The sequence below is a fragment of the Tasmannia lanceolata genome, unplaced genomic scaffold, assembly GCF_043159265.1.
Source record: "Tasmannia lanceolata isolate RefF3 unplaced genomic scaffold, GAP_Taslan_0.1 ptg000006l, whole genome shotgun sequence".
Lineage (NCBI taxonomy): Eukaryota > Viridiplantae > Streptophyta > Magnoliopsida > Canellales > Winteraceae > Tasmannia > Tasmannia lanceolata.
The window spans coordinates 9,666,437-9,684,360 of NW_027518683.1; the positions used below are offsets into that span (position 1 = coordinate 9,666,437).

Genomic DNA, 17,924 nt, shown 5'->3' on the forward strand with positions numbered 1-17,924 from the left:
TCTAGTAATCATCGACATAGGATGATCTAACCCTTCAATCTATAAAGTTTTCTATAATGTATAGATAGAGGGATAGGATCAATCTATTATGAAGATGCTTTACTGGGAACAGACTATTAACTATTTCTGTTGTGGCCCATCAAATGAACGGTTTGGATAAACTTGTAAAGTTGGCCCCATAGATCTTTTTTCAAAAAAAATCTCGTAATGATGTTGACCACGAAGTCGAAAGAAAGGTACAATGTTTTCCATTAGGAGAGGAGAGAAGCCCTAAATCGAATTGGAACGGCCTATTTTTACATGCATGCACACAACAATACATGGCCACGTATCATATAAAATCTTCATTTATTTAATAATCCTAACCATCTGATCCATCCACTCTCATTTACTTGTTATGATTTACGGAAAGAAATTTCTTGAAGAAAAAGTTCCTTAAAAAATTCTATGGAAAAGGAAATCCAAAGGTCTAGGTGGAATAAAATTTTCCCTTTCAGGAGCTGATATATTCGCCCCTCTTCATTCCCAGCGACACTTGGCTACCTCCATCAAGCGGTTTTTTCACCGGCTTAGTTGGATAAGCTGAACGGTACGTACTTGATAAGCCTTTCTTTGGCTCTCCTACGGCCCAAAATTCATGCCGAACATTCAAATCCTAGCATCTAATAACATGTATTTTCTGCCGTTGATCATAAACGGTAAGAAACTACTTGTTGCCAACATTGCAACAGTTCAAATTCAAGGCCGTAATGTTCCAAAAGCAAGGACTTTCAAGTGGACGGTTCGGATCAATCATCAACTCACTTGAGTTGACTCTCTTACCTTGAATTTGTTCATCTGAGTCTGGATTTTTTTTCCTATTCAGTCAATCAAAACAAAACAAAACTCCTGAGTTATATGACTACAGTCGACTCAACTGAGTACTTGATCGCGTCGTGCCGAGTCAACTGGGATTTGTATCCGTCACATTTTAGCCAACATTGCGTTTTGAAACACTGGCACTTAATACACTAAAATGCTAGAGCATTAAATTCCTATTAATTCTACTTGTTTAGCTATAATTGGCATGGAGAAAACCCATGCGACGTCCTGAGTTAATTTTCAACATGTAAGAAAGATACACAAGTGCTGTCTTTGTATCAGAGGAATACTAGACTGAATGGCGCCCTCGCAAAAGCTTAGCCAGAATGGCACCCAATTGAATATTCATCACACTACCACGTTTATCATCCTTTAATTTTGACTTTGCAGTGTGTGATGTGGATCCAATGGAGCGCCTCAGTGGCTTGTTTTTTTCCAGGCGCCCTTCAAATTAGCATTCCTCTATAAGATATGCGTGCTTGTAGTCCTATGAAGATACGCGGGCAGGATAAGGATAAACAGTGGCGTAGCCAGGATTTATACATAATGGGGGCATTGATCTTGATGAACTGATCTGATCCCTTGATTAGGACCCACCAAGAAAAGATAAACCGTTGATTCTTGTAGTCTAATATTTTCCGCATGGGTTGAGTAGATCGTGATGATTTAGTAGATCAACGAAGCTCATATCATATGGATAGAGCACAGGAAACGGGTGGTTCTGCATAGCCTCATAGGTCTTGAATAAAGAAGAAGATTGTTAGAGCTTTTCTCGATGAAAAGTAGGCGCAGGTTATTTAAAAGTGCGCACCCCCACGAACTGTATAATGGTCATCGCACTTGCGGTGGTTTCAGGCGCCATTTGGTCACACTGTAGCAGGCCTGCTGGTTCTAGGGTTAGGGTTTCATCGTCGTCCTCGGGCATGGCTACCAGCACAGCCGTTCTTCCGGCGATAATAGTCGGAGGTGGGAGAGTTGGGAGGGCATTGCAGGGCATGGGCACCGGTGCAGACCTTGTCGTCGGCAGAGGCTCGCCGGTGCCCCTCGATTTCGCGGGCCCCATTTTCGTGTGCACTAGGAATGATGATCTTGATGCCGTTCTTGAAGCCACTCCTCCCTCTCGATGGAACGGTAATCAGACTTTCTCTTTTCGCCCTTTCCATTTTCTCTTTCTTCCTGTCTTGTTATCTATATACATAAACTGATTAACCTTTTCTTTGGTTTCTTCTTTCCTTTTTTTCTGTCCAAAGCGCATTGCCTTGTGAAATGATTCATCTTCAGATATGAGACTCTTTTGCTTATTGTCCAGACGCGTCTGAACACAATTAGGCTACTCTCATTCTATTGAAAAGCAGTACAATCAAACATTCAAAATTAAACTCATCTTATCTTATCTTTTATGAGTAAATTTCATCCTTTTTTCTTTCTTTTTACAAATTAAAATACGTAATCCGCCTGTATTAATATACATTACCCCCCTTGTTACAGAAATTTTTTCATTGATTGTTACAATTCCTATCAGCTATTACAACCCATCAAAGAAGTTTAAAATAGAGGAGGCTATGGGGATGGATCAATCAAAACATGGTTGTGTAAATCAGCGTAGATATCAACTCCCTTTTGCTGGGTATGTAATTACTATTAAATAAGATGTTTATATTTAGTTCCTGTAATCATTTAGCATGTTTTGTAGTCGATTGTTTGATATTAGTTACCGCGGATTTTATTCCAAGCTTGTGACTGGATCATTCTGGGTAGTTATCACATTTTGCTGAGGTCATTTTACACGAGACAGAACGTAGAAAAAGAAATTTTGCTTAAGAGTTCTTTGGAAACTGTATGGCAAAATAGTGGCATACAGGACTTCACAAGCATTGAATTTTGTCAGTATCATCTATGAGATTGTACATATATGTGGGGAACGACATCATCTAAAGCATATGCCACATGTGATTATTTTTCTTTGACAAGATACGTGAAATGGGCTTTGTTCTATTAATTGTAATTATCTGTTGCATTATTAGTTTGTGTAACATGCTGTACTGCAGCTAGTTGTCTTGGGGATTTTCTATAACCATTGAAATTATGTTTGTTTACGATTGTTTGGTCATACCCAGTTGTTTCCTTTTCATAATGAAGTTCGTAAAAACATAATAAAAAAATTCAGTATAGAAAATCTTGGTCTTCTTTATCATGTGAAATGGTGGGGATGTTAACATTCCAGCAGATTTGGTCTTTTTCCAGAATGGGATGCTTGATCCATGGTTTCAGAGTAAAGGTCTGAGTGATGCAAACCAAGTCTTGGCATACTTCGCTGTCTCAAAACTTGGAGAACCTCCTATTGATGGAAAAACTGACACCAATCCCGAGGGCTTGACATCAGCTTTTGGAAAATGGGCATCTGCAGTGGCTACACGGTTACAAGCTGGAGGCCTTTCTTGCAAGGTGCAGAATTGTAACTTCTATTTACTTACTGCACTGTTCTCTGGATGGTAAAGTTTGGTGTTCTGATATCAGTGACCATTGAAAGTTTCCTGATTAATATTAATTCCATATTTTACTTAGATGTGACTGTAGATCAATCTGCGCTTCCATTTATTTGGTAACTGGTAAGCCATTTGAACTTATGTATTTAAGATATTGTATTCATGTAAGTGAAGAACATAAGTGATGGAGATCAAGACCAACAAGAAAAAGGAGGCATGAGCCATGGTAATCCAGCATGTGTTGAAATGGCATCTACAGGTCCAAGCATTTGCAACATGTTCTACTCTTGTCAAACAAGTTGTGGATGACTTAGGGTTTCTTGTTGGGTTGCTGCACGACATTGGCTCTACATGGGCATATTTACTTATTTAATTTAGTTTCTATTTTACTCCCTAGTGTCCAATTACGAAAGTTCTTTGTTTCTAAGTATAGTTTCTATGATTTGTGGACATAGACATGATTGTCGGGTGTCAATCGGACACGGAAACCCCCCAAAATTTAGAAACGGGGACATGGTTAAAACAAAAAGTATATATAATCATGATTTGTGGATTCTTGTGTCGAGTTTCGACACGGATACGAGGTGTCTGACATGACAACCCCTAAAAATCTAGAAATGATGACAGACCCATATATGTATAAAATTACTGATTACTATCATAATTTGCAACAATATATTCATTCAACAAACTAGTAAATCTTAGGATTAATCAACTACAATTTTAAACAAAAATGAGATAATCAAATAATAACGCGTTCATCAATTTAATTTGGTTCACTCTTGTCTCTAGTATACATCAAGAAACGGAGACCAATAGGATACAATGAATAAAATATTGGAATAAGAGTTTGTTAGGGTTTTAGGTTTAGGGGAGGGGAGGGGATATAACAATAAATATTAGTTAAGGAAGAGCCAAAAGAAGAGTTTATAATAAAAAAAAGAGTTAATAATAAAAGAGGTAAACACAATAATCAATAATAAAAAATAATGTCACACTTAGGTTATTTGTATTCCTCGGAAACCACCGCCCACATCACCATTCAATATTGCTTGACCCACTATTGACCAAACCACCATACACGATTCAAAAACGTGTCGACATGCCCACATTAAGTCCGACACTTCTAGCAGTACATTTAGAAGTGTCGATACGCGTGTCAACAATATATTCAAAGTGTCAGCTAAATCATAGGATAGTTTCTATATTGGGCATGTAAGTTATTTGACTTGACTTGGATAGTTTCTATATTGGGATTGTTATTTGTTAGAAGATTTTTTTAACTAGGATTGTTTGTAGAGTAATTATCTGTTTCTAAGTTAGATTAGAATTCCATTTCTAAAGTTTGAATAGGAGTCTTTTCATAAGTTTATGGGCAAGTTTATATATTGAAAGGCATAGGGTCAGCAATCAAAGTTATGGATTATTGAATGAAAGATTGTTTTTGCAACTTGTTCAAATCGTGGAAGAATCTTCTACAACTCATTGTGAGACGCCTTGACTCCTTTGGTGAGACGCCTAGGAGCCCTGAGCCCCTTTGTGAGACGTATTCGGTTATGTTAGTGAGACGTTGACATATCCTTCCTTTTATCCTATTTTAATTCAGGTATTTATATCTTTAGTTTGTGTTTTTTTTTTTTTTTTTTGAGAAGAATCTTTAGTTTGTGTTTTACCAATCTTAGATCTATTACTTCATCATTAGTTTTGTTTATCTGTGCATTACATCTCTAGGTCACTTTTCATCTTCATCTAGTAATGTTAATCTTCTTTCTAAAAGTCCCAAGGTCAATTAGTATACTCATCTCCAAACCCCACGGCAGCTTCAGAAGCCTGTAATTCCTTTTTTATTGTTTAAATCTGCATGTGTATCACCTTACTGCTTGAAAGTTGCCGATTATGCATGACTTCAAAGAACCCAATGATCTCATAGTTGAAGGAGACTCACTGAACATAATCAGGTGGATGGACAACTGTACTCAATAGTCAATACCTTTGGAGATTTGTGTATGCGATTGAAGAAATTCAGGAGCGCATTGAGGGGCAAAGGGTCCAATTTCAGCATGTTTGGAGATCTGCCAACTGCAAAGTGGACCGTCTGGTTCGATCCAGAATCAATAGGCCACACTTGGAGCTTTTTGATTTTCTTCCCTGCCAGGGGTCATTGGTTTTTTGTAATCTTATCCTTTCTTAGTTTTGTACTTCTCTTTTTTCTTCCTTTTCTATCATATCTTGGCCATCTCGGTCTCTGGGGCTTGCGTCCCCCTTCTTGACTTTTAATGAAATTCTCATTGCATTCAAAAAAAGTTTTCAATTATTATTCCCTCTTCTGTTCTGCAATTCCTGGGAATTCGTGCAACTTCTTGAGTAGGAAATTCCTCCCCTTATTTGTCCTATGACAATAAAAGAAGCAGGGACCAAGTTACCTGAACAAGGATATTTCTCAGAGCTGAAAAAAATGCAGAGAAGGTGAGTACAAGAGTGATCTGGTGTGCCTTTTTTTCCCTTAAAAAGAATCTAGATCTGAGAACGATGATTTGATGAAAATGTTAATAAGATCTAAAAGTTCAGATCTGGGGGTGTGATAAAATCCTGACATAATAAATTTTATGGGAAAAGTAGACATAAAACTACTTGTCTGGTGGACCAACTGTTTTGTGGGATCTTTTTTGATTTAGTCATCACTGGCAGACTGCCAATGTATGATTGATGTTGGTCTGATGTACAGGTAGTGTATTATTCTTAGTAGAAGTCTTCTGCAACCATCTACAATAGTATGTGAAGAATAGTAGACAATGGCATTTTGAAAAGGGTGGTGTATTCTCCTTGCATAGTAGGTAAGGAATCTTTGACAATTAAATATCCAATTTAGTTGGAAAAAAACCATCTGCAGTGATGTCCCTTGGACATGTTGAAAAAAGTTAAAAGAATAGTAGAAACCGTGACGCCAAGTACAGCACTCAAACGTTATAACCTTCAGAAACCTTCAAATGTATGAATGGTTACTTAGATACCATGTCCTTGAATTTCTGAATGTTATATGTGTTGGGAGCATGTGCTCCATTTCTTTTACCACATATTAAGAGGTCTAGTCTACTTGAGTACCTTTTTCATTTTCACTCATATCATCGATAATTGCAGCAATCTTTAAGCCCCACTCATTCACTTTCTATCTGCTGCAGGTTCTTGAGAAGGAAGCTTTTCAGAAGCAAATGTTAGAAAAATTGATATGGATTTCAGCTTTCATGCTTGTTGGAGCCCGTCATCCAGGAGCTACTGTGGGTGTCGTTGAGAGGGAGCATCGTTCTGAGGCAAGCCTCCTCTGACATGTTCTGTCTTTTTTTTTTCTTTTGAAAGATAAATAAGAGATTTACTACAATGACAGAGGAGAAATAAAGAACAGGGATGAGTTGGTCTGAACGAGATGAAAGCAAACAAAAAGAAAAAGCATAAAAAGAACAAAAAAGAAAATAAAACATAAATAACTATAAGATGAAATTGAGACGATCCTACTCTCATAGTCACTCTGTTTTCTGTCCTTGAATTTTACTTAAATTTTTTTACTCAACTTTTACTCAATTGAGTAAAAGAGTGCCCATTCTTTTACTCAATTTTTTTCTTCTCAATTGTCCATATACCGTCCATTGATTGGATGTACAAGTAATTTGATTGCCATGATTTTTGAGCAATGGTGATGCAATAGTAGAAATTTGAAAAAGAACAAAGAAAAGGGCATTAAATCTATTATTACAAGTCACTTAACTAAATTAAGTTGGGCCCACCCATTTATAAGTCGTCATAATCTCGTAGTCAGTTCTACTTTTGTCCTTCAATATGCTCATTTTTCAGTTCAGTTGCCCTTATACCACCCGTTGATTGGATTGGTAAGCAGTTTGATTGCCATGATTTTTGAAAAAGAACAAAAGATAAGGGCCTTTAATTTGGTATTGTAAGCCAGTGAAATTATTTAAGTGGGGCCCAACCAATATTAATTTTATATGATTTGTGTTAGGATGCATATTCATACCAAAGTTGGTTTTGGATGAAAGGTTATCTAGGTACTATAAAAGTTTAACTTAAAGTTATTATAAGTGTTTTTTGTGGCCTCATCATTCTAAAACCTCTGTAAATATTTTTGAGGTTGTAGACTTGTGTCAAATTTGGGCCAGTTAGGACTGTTAGAAGTTTAGATGGAGGGCTAGGACTAAATGAAGTAGACTTTGGTTTTGAGTGATGTATATGTTTCTTTTGCTGTATTTGGGAGAGTTTATTCTTGAAAAATAAAATTTCTTCTTCTGGGATCGATTCTCAAACTTCATATGATCTATATGATGTGATGCTACATATGAATAGTTTGATGCTATTCGCATTCTTTATCAATTAAGATCTTACCTTCTGTTTGAATTTTCACATCTTAAGTTTCCTACAACTAGAACAAGAATAATTTAAGTTCTATAGCTATATATTGCTGAAATTTTGGGTCTTTCAAGTTTCAAGTCATTCTTCTGTCCTTTTTGTGAATTTTCACATAGATTTTCTGCCAAAAGTTTTGGTGTATTTGCACGGATAAATTGGGACAAGGGGAAAACTCATCTGGAGTTAAAGATACATAGCTGGAAATTGAGTTGTTACCTATCTTTGTCTCCCTGTAGAAAACAGCTTGTTTCGATCATTGAGTGGATCTCTTCTCTATCAATTCTGTCCCAAGCGTGGGCGTTAAAATAAACTGGATGAGACCCACATAAGAAGGCCAGCAAGAATAGTGCCTTCCGGTGCTCTTTCTCAATTTTGTTGCCTACATACCAAATATTTTTCTTTTTTCTTCTTTATCTTAGAAGTTTTCCAAATGTATTGCTGCCAATGTTTATTGAGACATTAGACAAGTGACATAACGTACTGGCGATGAGAAAAACTGAAGCAACAGATTAGTAAATTGTCACTAAGATCTGTTTGAATTACAGGGTGACACTTGAAACATTAGCATGATTTGTTCGAAGTCTTACAGAATCCCACACTACTTGCTTGCAGGTCGGTAGCCTCATTGCAGAGCTAGCATCAGCAGCTGCTGCAGAGAAGGGGATAGCATTCGAAGAAGCAATGGAAGAGAGATTGTGTGCTTATTCAAGAGCTGTTGCTCACTTCCCAACTGCAGTGAAAGAGGTATTTGCATCTCATTGTAATTTGGACAAGTATTGATCCAATTCATTATTTGGATTGCTGAATTTATGAAGTATATACAGTTCAAATGGAGGAATGGTTGGTTCTATTCACTCACCCAAAAGGCAGTTGCTGAAGGAAAACCAGACCCATGCCCCTTGCATACAGCTTGGCTCCAGGAACTGAAGATAATCTAACACATCTATGCAGTCCCCATTGCCCTTTTTCTTCATTAGTTATGAGTCATCCCGGAAAAGAGCTATAGATTGATGTCCTCCTGTTTTCCTGAAACCAACAAATAAAATGCTATGTTTTATTACTGTATAAGACATTTTGGACTTTAAGAATACTACTTATTGCTGCATCCCACAGTCTTTCTCTATTCCTTGTTTTGGATATCCCCATGGTCTGAAATCTGAATCATGCTCCTCATACCTCTGACTGATATGAACCGTCTATCTTATAATCTTTACTTTGGATCTCTTACGACCCAAAAATCATGGCAATCATTCATCTTTTCAGCATTATACGTCCTCCCTGCCATGGTTTATATGGAAGAATGGATTACTATTGCACTCTCACTAAGTCGTAGTTGGTCCCACAATTGGATGATCTGAACTGTCCATCTGATAGTCCTTGCGTTGGATCCCTTATGGCCCAAGAATTAATCAATTATCCAATTGTAAAATCAAATGCCGTTTATTTTTTGTTATTGAACATGAACGGTCAAAATTTTATATTGCCTAATGGCCCACGTGTAGGCACCTAGCTGGTTAAAATATGCGCTATTGGCATGATTTGTGGTTCTTCGAAGATCCAAGGCAAGGCTAATGAGATGGACGGTTCAGATCAGACCAGAGTGAGAACCACTAGGGGCAGCAAGATGCCAGTCCCTTTACCCTTTTTGGGAAACGGTATTAAGACACTCCTAGTGTTAGGATTGTCCCAAACAGCCTTCCTAACATTGTCATAGGCTGTTAGGAAGCTCCCCAACACGGTAATCTCTTCATAGCGGCTTTCTTGAGCTGCTAGAAAAACACATCCGTGTCCCCGATTGTCCCTGCAAGGATGTGATGATATGAGCTTGAAAAAGCTCCATGTTAATGGGATGTGCCTCCAATTTTGGCTTTTTTTTCTATGGGGATGACAAATGAGTCGGAACAAACTTTTTTAAGGCACCCAAACATAGGCCCACTACAGAATAGCGGGTCCCAGCCCTGATTGATCTCAACCTTTCATTTGATATCTTATAGCCCATTCAAGAATCATGCCAATCATCCAATCCTAGTGTCTAATAATATGTATTCTTTGTCATTTGAACATGGAGTTTCAACAACTACATAGTTCAATGGTACATCAACCAGCAAACAATGCACGCACCATCACCCACAATATCATCACCACCACCACAAACCACCCACACCATCACCATCACCATCATCACTATAGCTAGCGCGCACACACATTGCAACCCACAATTTCATCTCATCCATATATCCAAGAATAAGAATAAGCAACAAAGCTTCTCTAGTCACTTCTATTCATGCGCAGAAGTAATAGAAAAAATAAACCCTTACAGCAAAAATCAAAGCCCATATAAAATGAGAAATGCAAATTACATGCATTTCTCAAAAGGAAAGAGGAAGATAAAAAGGCATACAACATCATAAAAAAATCATACAACAAAACCCTACTAAATTTTTCTTTTTGAATGGTGCAAAACCCTACTAAAAATATCTACATTAAGTTTCTAAACCCAAGTTTCTCCCATAATAGATCTCATCTACGACCTCCTAACTCAGACCTCCATCTCAAAAACCTCCTACGAGTTTCCACATCCATTCCTATAAATTGTTCTTTAAACTCCGGCGTGTTCAAAAACCCACCTGCCCTAAAACGCAGCTCCTCTTCAAGGTCTGGGATCTCGTTCACTGCCTTCAGCCAGTCATTGTGGATGACACTCCTCGAATTAAGAACTTTCATTTTGACAGCTAGGCCAGCAAGGGACTCAGCAATCAACTCAGTGCTCTCCACAGCAGGTGCCCTTTGAAGCAATGAAGTGGCCTCATCATACCTACGCTTCCGTCTCACTGATGATGTAGTGCACTGGTTGGCTGGTTCCTGTGAAGATGTATGTGCAACATTCACATCTCCCTGGTTGGCTGGTTCCTGTGAAGGTGTATGTGCAACAAACACATCTCCCCCCTCGGGAACTTCCTCACCCACCATAATTCCATCCAACCTGGGGCTTGTATCAAAGCCCACTTTTGAAACTTGTGTATTCTTAGAACTGACTATTGAACCTTGCCCGACGACCGTCTTCAAGTCGTCAAAGTCCTCAAATACCTTGACTCTGTAGTTGACTGCGTCTGGGTGGACCTATACCCAAGAAAGATTAAAATTTATTATATATGAGTTGTCATATAATATTAAAGTTAATATAATAAGAGTAATATTTAGAGCTTGAATAATATCATCTTCTAACCACAAGATAAGCATCCCAAACTTTGTCGGATGCAGTAATTTTTTGGGTCAAAGGATCCCATCCAAATCCAGAATTAGTGGCCATCAATTTTGCAATCGGTGTATAAGTCCTCTTCCACACCTTCAACTTGCTCCTAACATGGTCATAAGTTTTGTTACATCGGAGTTTTGAATTCAGAGCTGGGAGGACTTTCTGGGTGATGAGTTTCTTCGAGAAAGACCCATCCGCCTGCCTAGCCCCATTGTTGGCCGCATCCACTAAGAGCTTTAACAACTCCCGAGATTCCTGTGCACTCCACTGCTCGTAGTTGCCCTTGCCTCTTAATGCACTTGACAACTGAAACAATTGATAAATAACTCATGTACCCATAATTGATGCACATTCATAGACACTAACAAAGAAATTCGCCAATACGCAACATCACAAACTAAAATATAAATCATAGAGAAATGATAGGTCATCCATCAATTTACATGTCATAAACATGAGCAAGTGTCTTGAACATGAACAAAACCCATACGGACATTTGTAAAAGGGTTTTGTTGTATGACTTTTCATCATGCTCTTCCCTTTCGAGAATTATATGTAACTGATTATTTCATTTCTCATTTTATATGAGTTTTGATTCTTGCTAGAAAACGTTTTTTATTCTATTACTTTTGCTCATGAATAGAGAAACAAGAGTCTTAATTCTTAAACATGAAAAAAACAAAAATAAGAGAGAATTGATAAGAATACATAAGTCTTAATTAACAAGATCCAATTATGGTTACATATTACATTACCACTTCCCTTTAGGGGAACTTTTACTATCATAATCATATATGCCACTGCTAGAAATCAAAGATCTAACATAGCCTTCATCAAGTTTTTCAAACTCTATATCTATGAGAGCATTCCTAAGTCTAGCCACTGTATCTTCTGTAAATATTGCTACATCATCTCCTTTTGAAGCATTGTCGCTTATTCTACTTTTTACTCGACTCTTCCTTAACCTCTTTAAGTTGTTTAGCTGAATACATACGCCTCCTTGAAGTCAAACCTAAAAAAGACTGTCAATTCTAAGGCCACGTTTGGATACCTCATGCTTTTGTATTTGGATTTGGATTTGAGTTTTGGATACAAAATACATCAATCATCCTCATGCTCATGTTGTACGAGAGAGAGAGAGAGAGAGAGAGAGAGAGAGAGAGAGAGAGAGAGAGAGAGAGAGAGAGAGAGAGAGAGAGAGAGGGACGTCTCGCTGTTGCTGCAGCAAGATCGAGGAGCAGAGAGGGTGAAGGTAATTACCACACATGGATTTCCAAATAATGTCTCCCAAAAAAGATTTGAAGATTTTTTTTTCACTGTTGTAGCTGATTCGGAAATTGAAGGTTCCGATCTAGTTCCAAATCTCAACTGCCAATGTGAGAAATCCAAATCTAAATCTTGTGGATATCCAAACCTGGCCTTAATTAAATCAGTGACATCTTCCACATTGAAGATTGGATTGATTCCCATGTTTCCAATAAGTTCTAGAATATATACGTTGGAACTAATTTTCTTAATGATCTTGTATGGGCCAACACTACATGAATTTTGCTTCTTAAAAGCTCCTTTAAGGAGTCACTCCCATTGAATCCATACCATCACCGTGCCACCTTTGCGAAATTCAAAAAGGTAATGATGTAAATCAGCTGCTGATTTGTAGGCTTCATTGCTAATGTCAACTCTCTTGAGAACATAATTATGCAACTCGCGCGCCTTCAGCTTCTATGCTGGTCCTGGCGTCGGGCGGTAATGATATGAGGTTGATAGGCCTTCGTGGCTAGATACCAATGAGGCAATGACCACTTCAAAAGGAGTCCGGCCAGTGGAAATATCGACTGAACTATATTATTGTAAGCAAATTAAGTCATTGACAAAGTCTGATCTCACTCGGTTTTATGATCACCAACTAAGCATCGTAGCAGGTCACCAACTAAGCTTCTGCTAACGACCTCTGTTTGGCCATCGGTATGTGGATGAAAAGCAGAAGAGAATTGTAGCTTTGTTCAGAACAACTTCCGCAATGTTCTCCAAAAATAGCTTTTAAACTTTACATCTTGGGAAGGCCATGAAATCGCACCACTTCTTTGAAAAAAATGTTGGCAATATGCATGACATACGACGTCCTGCTACATAGTATAAAGTGCATTATCTTTCACAATCTATCCACCACCACGAACACAGAATCATGCCCTCTAATAGCCATCATGAAACCAAGGAAAAAATCCATGCTAAGATTTTTCCAAGGATGATGGGGTATAGGTAGAGGCGTGTATGAGCTTGTCTTGTGCTTCTTGTAACCAATTGGCACGCATGACATTGTTGGATGATCCTCACCGCATTACTCTTAAAGGTGGGCCAATAGAATCTGTCTTCTGCCATAGTTTTAGTCTTATCACGAACAAAGTGTCCTGTGGCACCTTCGGCATATAGCTCTCAAATCACTTGATCTCTAAGTGAAGCATCTAGGAGGCATAGATAGGTATTCTTAAAGGGGTATCCATCGTGAATGGAAAAGTTCAAGGTGTTGTCTTGCTGCCCCGCGAGAATTTCAACATATACAATGCCAAAATCTTTGCACAGAGTAGTTTTTCTTCGGTTGATCAAAGCCAATTACAAGAGCAGACATAGAGTGCAGTATATACACAACACAACTTAGAGCATCAACTGCTTTATTCTCCACGTCTGCTTGATGTTTGATAATGAACGTGTGATCTTGTAGAAACTCTACCAATTTTCCACGACAATAACCAAGATCTGAGTACAATATGAACTCCTTAGATATAAGGTAGTGTCTCCAATGGCGAAGTGTTTGTACCACCGACAACTCTTTGTCGTAGGTAAAGAACTTCTTGGCCTTGTTAAGCGTCTCACTGTGATAAGCAACAAGATGGTCATCTTGTATGGGGATTCCACCGAGACAAACTTGAGAAGCATTGCAACTAACTACGAAGACTTTAGAAAATCAAGTAGCTAAAGAACATGGGTCTCTGCCATCTTCTGTTTGATAGCTTCAAAGGCCTTAGGGCTGCCTCTGACCACATGGACGTAATTGGATCATTAGAAAGACTGAATAGCATGACTAGCCATTCATAGAATCAATCTTTGGTTTTGAATGCCATCTTCCATTCATCACCCGATCTTACCCTCATTTGGTGGTAACTACTTCAGAGATGAATCTTGGAGAAGATTGAAGAACCCACCATCATGAATATCACATTTTCTTGTGCAAAAAAACCTGCTCGATTTAGATCGGGAAAATCGTACGGCGTTGTCTGTGGTGTTACTACAAAGAAAGACCCGGTCATCGAACAGGTTCGACTCTAATCCTTCCCGAACCGAAGGTTCAATCTTTTTCAATGAAATTCAATTTCATTCAATGAAATTAATTGGAAAGAATTACTTGAATGCAATCTTTTTATGGATCTGCTATCAACACACATCCTCCAACCCATCTTTCTAAGGAGTAAGAAAGAATGGCAGGGTACAAGGACTTACACTTTCGATGAGAAATCCCTTATGTATTAGCCTGTCTACTTGTCGCTTTGATTCGACATACTCCATCAGATTCATGCAATAAGTAGGAAGGTTTGGCAATTGCTACCACACTACAAGATCTATTGCGGGTTGTACATCACACATGGGAGGTAGCTCATCTAGCAGCTCTTTTGGGGCTACAACAGAACTCAGACACCAAGTTTTTCACTTTGCAATGAACTTCTACAGGAGGTTCGACAGCTAGTTTTGCTATTTCAGTCATCACTGCATAAACAACTCTCGATTCTTTCTGTTCAATCTTGAATTCCTTCTCAGACACCTCTGGCTTGTTCTTACTATGACTCTTAATGTCTTCAGCTGACATAGGTCTTAGAACAATTCACTTGCCACGAAATATCAAGTAGTAGGTATTAGCTTTCCCACAATGATACAGATCTCAGTCATCCATCCGGGGACGTCCAAGAAGAATGAGTGAAACATTCATAGGTACTATATGACACCAAATTGAGTCTTCAAAGTTTTAGTATATGGCAGAGAAACATTAATCAAAGACAATATTCAATGATACAGGTCAATCGGATCCGGAATGACCAAATCTGAGAGCCTTTTCAAATTGGCAGGATTTGACAGTAGCCAGGTTTGGATCTTAGCTAAGATAAAAATTGCAGTATTGGATCAGGCTAGAAATTGTCTATTTGATGTCAGTTATGGCCTAGAAAAATATCCTAAAGTTTCAATCAAATTTGTCTATTAAATGACCAGCTAGGGTCACTTAGTTCACTTAGTTTAGTATTGTTTGTGATGTGACAGCAGTCCAACCCGGAGTTTGTAGAATTGAGATCAAGGAGAAAAGAGAAGAACAAAGAACACGGGAGATTGTAGAATTTAGAGAAGAAGATAAAGCTTGAAGGGAAAACTAATTTACATAGTATTACATAGGGTTAGGGAATCACATCTCTAACTAAACCAAAGGAATCACTCCAATGGCACCAATTGCTCAATCATCAGCATCACATCCACATCTTTACAGATGGATATCAATCCATTCAAGACTAAAGGGCTTCAAAAAATTTATTACAATTCATCATTAAATCTAGTTATAAGGCTTTACGATATATATATATATATATATATATATATATATATATAGAGAGAGAGAGAGAGAGAGAGAGAGAGAGAGAGAATTACAACCCACAAAAATTAGCAATGACTTGCCTCCTAGAGACTTTCTAACTCTAGACTTTCAAAACCAATCACTCACTAACTGGCCGAATTAAAATAAAAAGAAAGAGAGAGAGAGAGAGAGAGAGAGAGAGAGAGAGAGAATTACAACCCACAAAAATTAGCAATGACTTGCCTCCTAGAGACTTTCTAACTCTAGACTTTCTAAACCAATCACTCACTAACTGGCCGAATTAAAATAAAAAACAACCTACTTATCAACAAAGATACTATTAACTCTTTCTAAAACAACATTGATTGGAGTAAGAAACAAACTCCAGACTCCATCCCTTACAAAAGAAAACATAACCCGCTCAAATATGAAACTTTGACCAAAGTCTAGAAAGCAACTAAACTTGGATCCAAATTGCCCCTTTTCCTAGTTCAATTTCTGTTAAACATATCGGTAGGATATATCCAACATTTGTTTAAAATGAGGGGATAATTTATATTCGTCTTAAAAAAATAAAATAAAACAATTGAATAATGTCTTAGAGTACCGCCAGACTGAAATTTTCCTTTTATGGGGTATTTAACTGCTGAACTCGATCAAATTGCAGTACTCCTCACTTGGCACTGCAGGGATTTTGCTCTGATTCACTGTGCATCGGCTCGTTGGCATCCATGCGTGTATGTATTGAGCCATAAACATAGAAATCTCCCATTTTCGAGTTTGTGCTGATTTATAATTGTTGCATACATGTAGTTGATAGGCATTCCCCGGTATGAATCGGAACAATATTTAGGATGGAAATAACAGCAGAGATTCGTGAATTACGAGAGCAATTGTAGAAGAAGAAGATTTTTCAGATGTCTGATATTTCGGGAAGAAGAAAAATCAAGAAGGGTGTTAACACTGGCTAGATGATCATTCGAAATCCAAGTGAATAAAATATACCTGCTCTGCAGAGAGGAGCTTACGACACTCCTCATTTAACGAGGATAATTCTTCCTGAATTTTCTTCATCCGGGAAACAAGCTTCAACGAATTTGCCTGCAAATTTAGAGCTACGATGTGAAATGCCAAACCCTAGAAAAATATATAAAATTAGAGAAACCCTAGAGAATGTCAAACCCTAGAAAAAAAAAATGAAAAGATAAATTAGAGAAACCCTAGCTTGGTTGGAAGTGAGAAATGAGAGGGGGTTACATTATGGGGGTAGATTTGTAGGAACTCCTTGTGGAATCTGTGTTGAAGGAGGGTGAGATCAGAGCTGGCCTTCGTCGACATTTTCACCAGATCGTCCACCACCGCATGTTGCACCATTTCCCCTCCCTCTCTCTCTCTCTCTCTCTCTCAAATCGGCCTTTTCTTTTCCCGGGTTCTTAGATTATGGCGCCAAAATATGGGCGAGAGTAAGTACAAGTAGGGATCATTTGATCGATGATCCAGAATTGTTCTCTAACATCTAATCCGATAAAGATAGGTCTTAAATACTAATTTTAATCTAAAAGTATATCTTAAGGATCCATAATTTAGGATTTGATTAGGGTCCAAGAAATTATGGATACAAATTCAAAATTCAGAGACATGTCCGAATCATATTGGGGTCTGACAAATTACAAAATGGCTCGCATGTTTTGTATGGATTTGGATAGATTACTAGTCAATTTATTATAATGTCTAATGATGCATTAAAAATTATTATAACATAGTTTAATATAAATTTTAAGAGTGTTTTAAAAAAAATTTCATAACAAAATATGTAAATATATAATTTGAGGAATGTTAGAATGAAGGGCACCCTTGCAAAAATCACCTTCAACGGGGTCCTTATTGGTTGATTTCTGTAGAGTTAACACGGTTTCCTCTTTTTAAGGCGCCATCCACTTTACTCTTTTTAAGGCGCCATCCACTTTTTTTCGGCACCACACTTTGCAGAAATCAACCAATAAGGGCGCCCCTCACTCTATCATTTCTCAAATAACTTTTCACATGTTTGGCAACAATGAACAAAGCTTCATGGAATACTTGTTTACCTAATGTACAGGTCCTGGAGTAGGGGAAAGAGGGAAAACAAAAATCCTATTTTAAACAGGGATTTTTTTGCCCTTTTGTTTACTAACCCAATTACATGCTCTCCCTCACTCACGGCCCTTTCTAAATTAAGAAACAAACGGCATGGATCTAGTGAGAGAGATTCGAGAGGGCCAAGTGAAGAACCAAACACAAGTGTTAGGGGCTCTGATTT

At 37.9% G+C, this 17,924-nt stretch overlaps 2 protein-coding genes across 3 annotated transcripts; one reads left to right on the forward strand and one right to left on the reverse strand.

Annotated features, from left to right (window-relative positions):
- The first annotated feature begins 1,546 nt into the window (after nt 1-1,546).
- On the forward strand, nt 1,547-8,865 carry LOC143879607 (nuclear protein). 2 transcript variants are annotated; one of them, XM_077382072.1, is made up of 5 exons: nt 1,547-1,992; nt 3,089-3,306; nt 6,527-6,655; nt 8,373-8,504; nt 8,585-8,865. In XM_077382072.1, exons 1-5 carry the CDS (start codon nt 1,689-1,691, stop codon nt 8,696-8,698), a joined length of 897 nt encoding a protein of 298 aa, XP_077238187.1. In that variant the 5' UTR covers nt 1,547-1,688; the 3' UTR covers nt 8,699-8,865. The 2 variants fall into 2 exon arrangements, with proteins under 2 accessions (XP_077238187.1, XP_077238188.1); XM_077382073.1 differs by having other exon boundaries at nt 1,794-1,992; nt 3,106-3,306.
- A 1,146-nt stretch (nt 8,866-10,011) lies between these two features.
- LOC143878334 (uncharacterized protein At2g29880-like) lies at nt 10,012-17,252 on the reverse strand. Its single transcript, XM_077380635.1, has 4 exons — nt 16,883-17,252; nt 16,631-16,726; nt 10,987-11,322; nt 10,012-10,880 (listed from the first exon to the last, which is right to left on the reverse strand). Exons 1-4 carry the CDS (start codon nt 16,997-16,999, stop codon nt 10,281-10,283), a joined length of 1,149 nt encoding a protein of 382 aa, XP_077236750.1. The 5' UTR covers nt 17,000-17,252; the 3' UTR covers nt 10,012-10,280.
- Nucleotides 17,253-17,924: the final 672 nt, after the last annotated feature.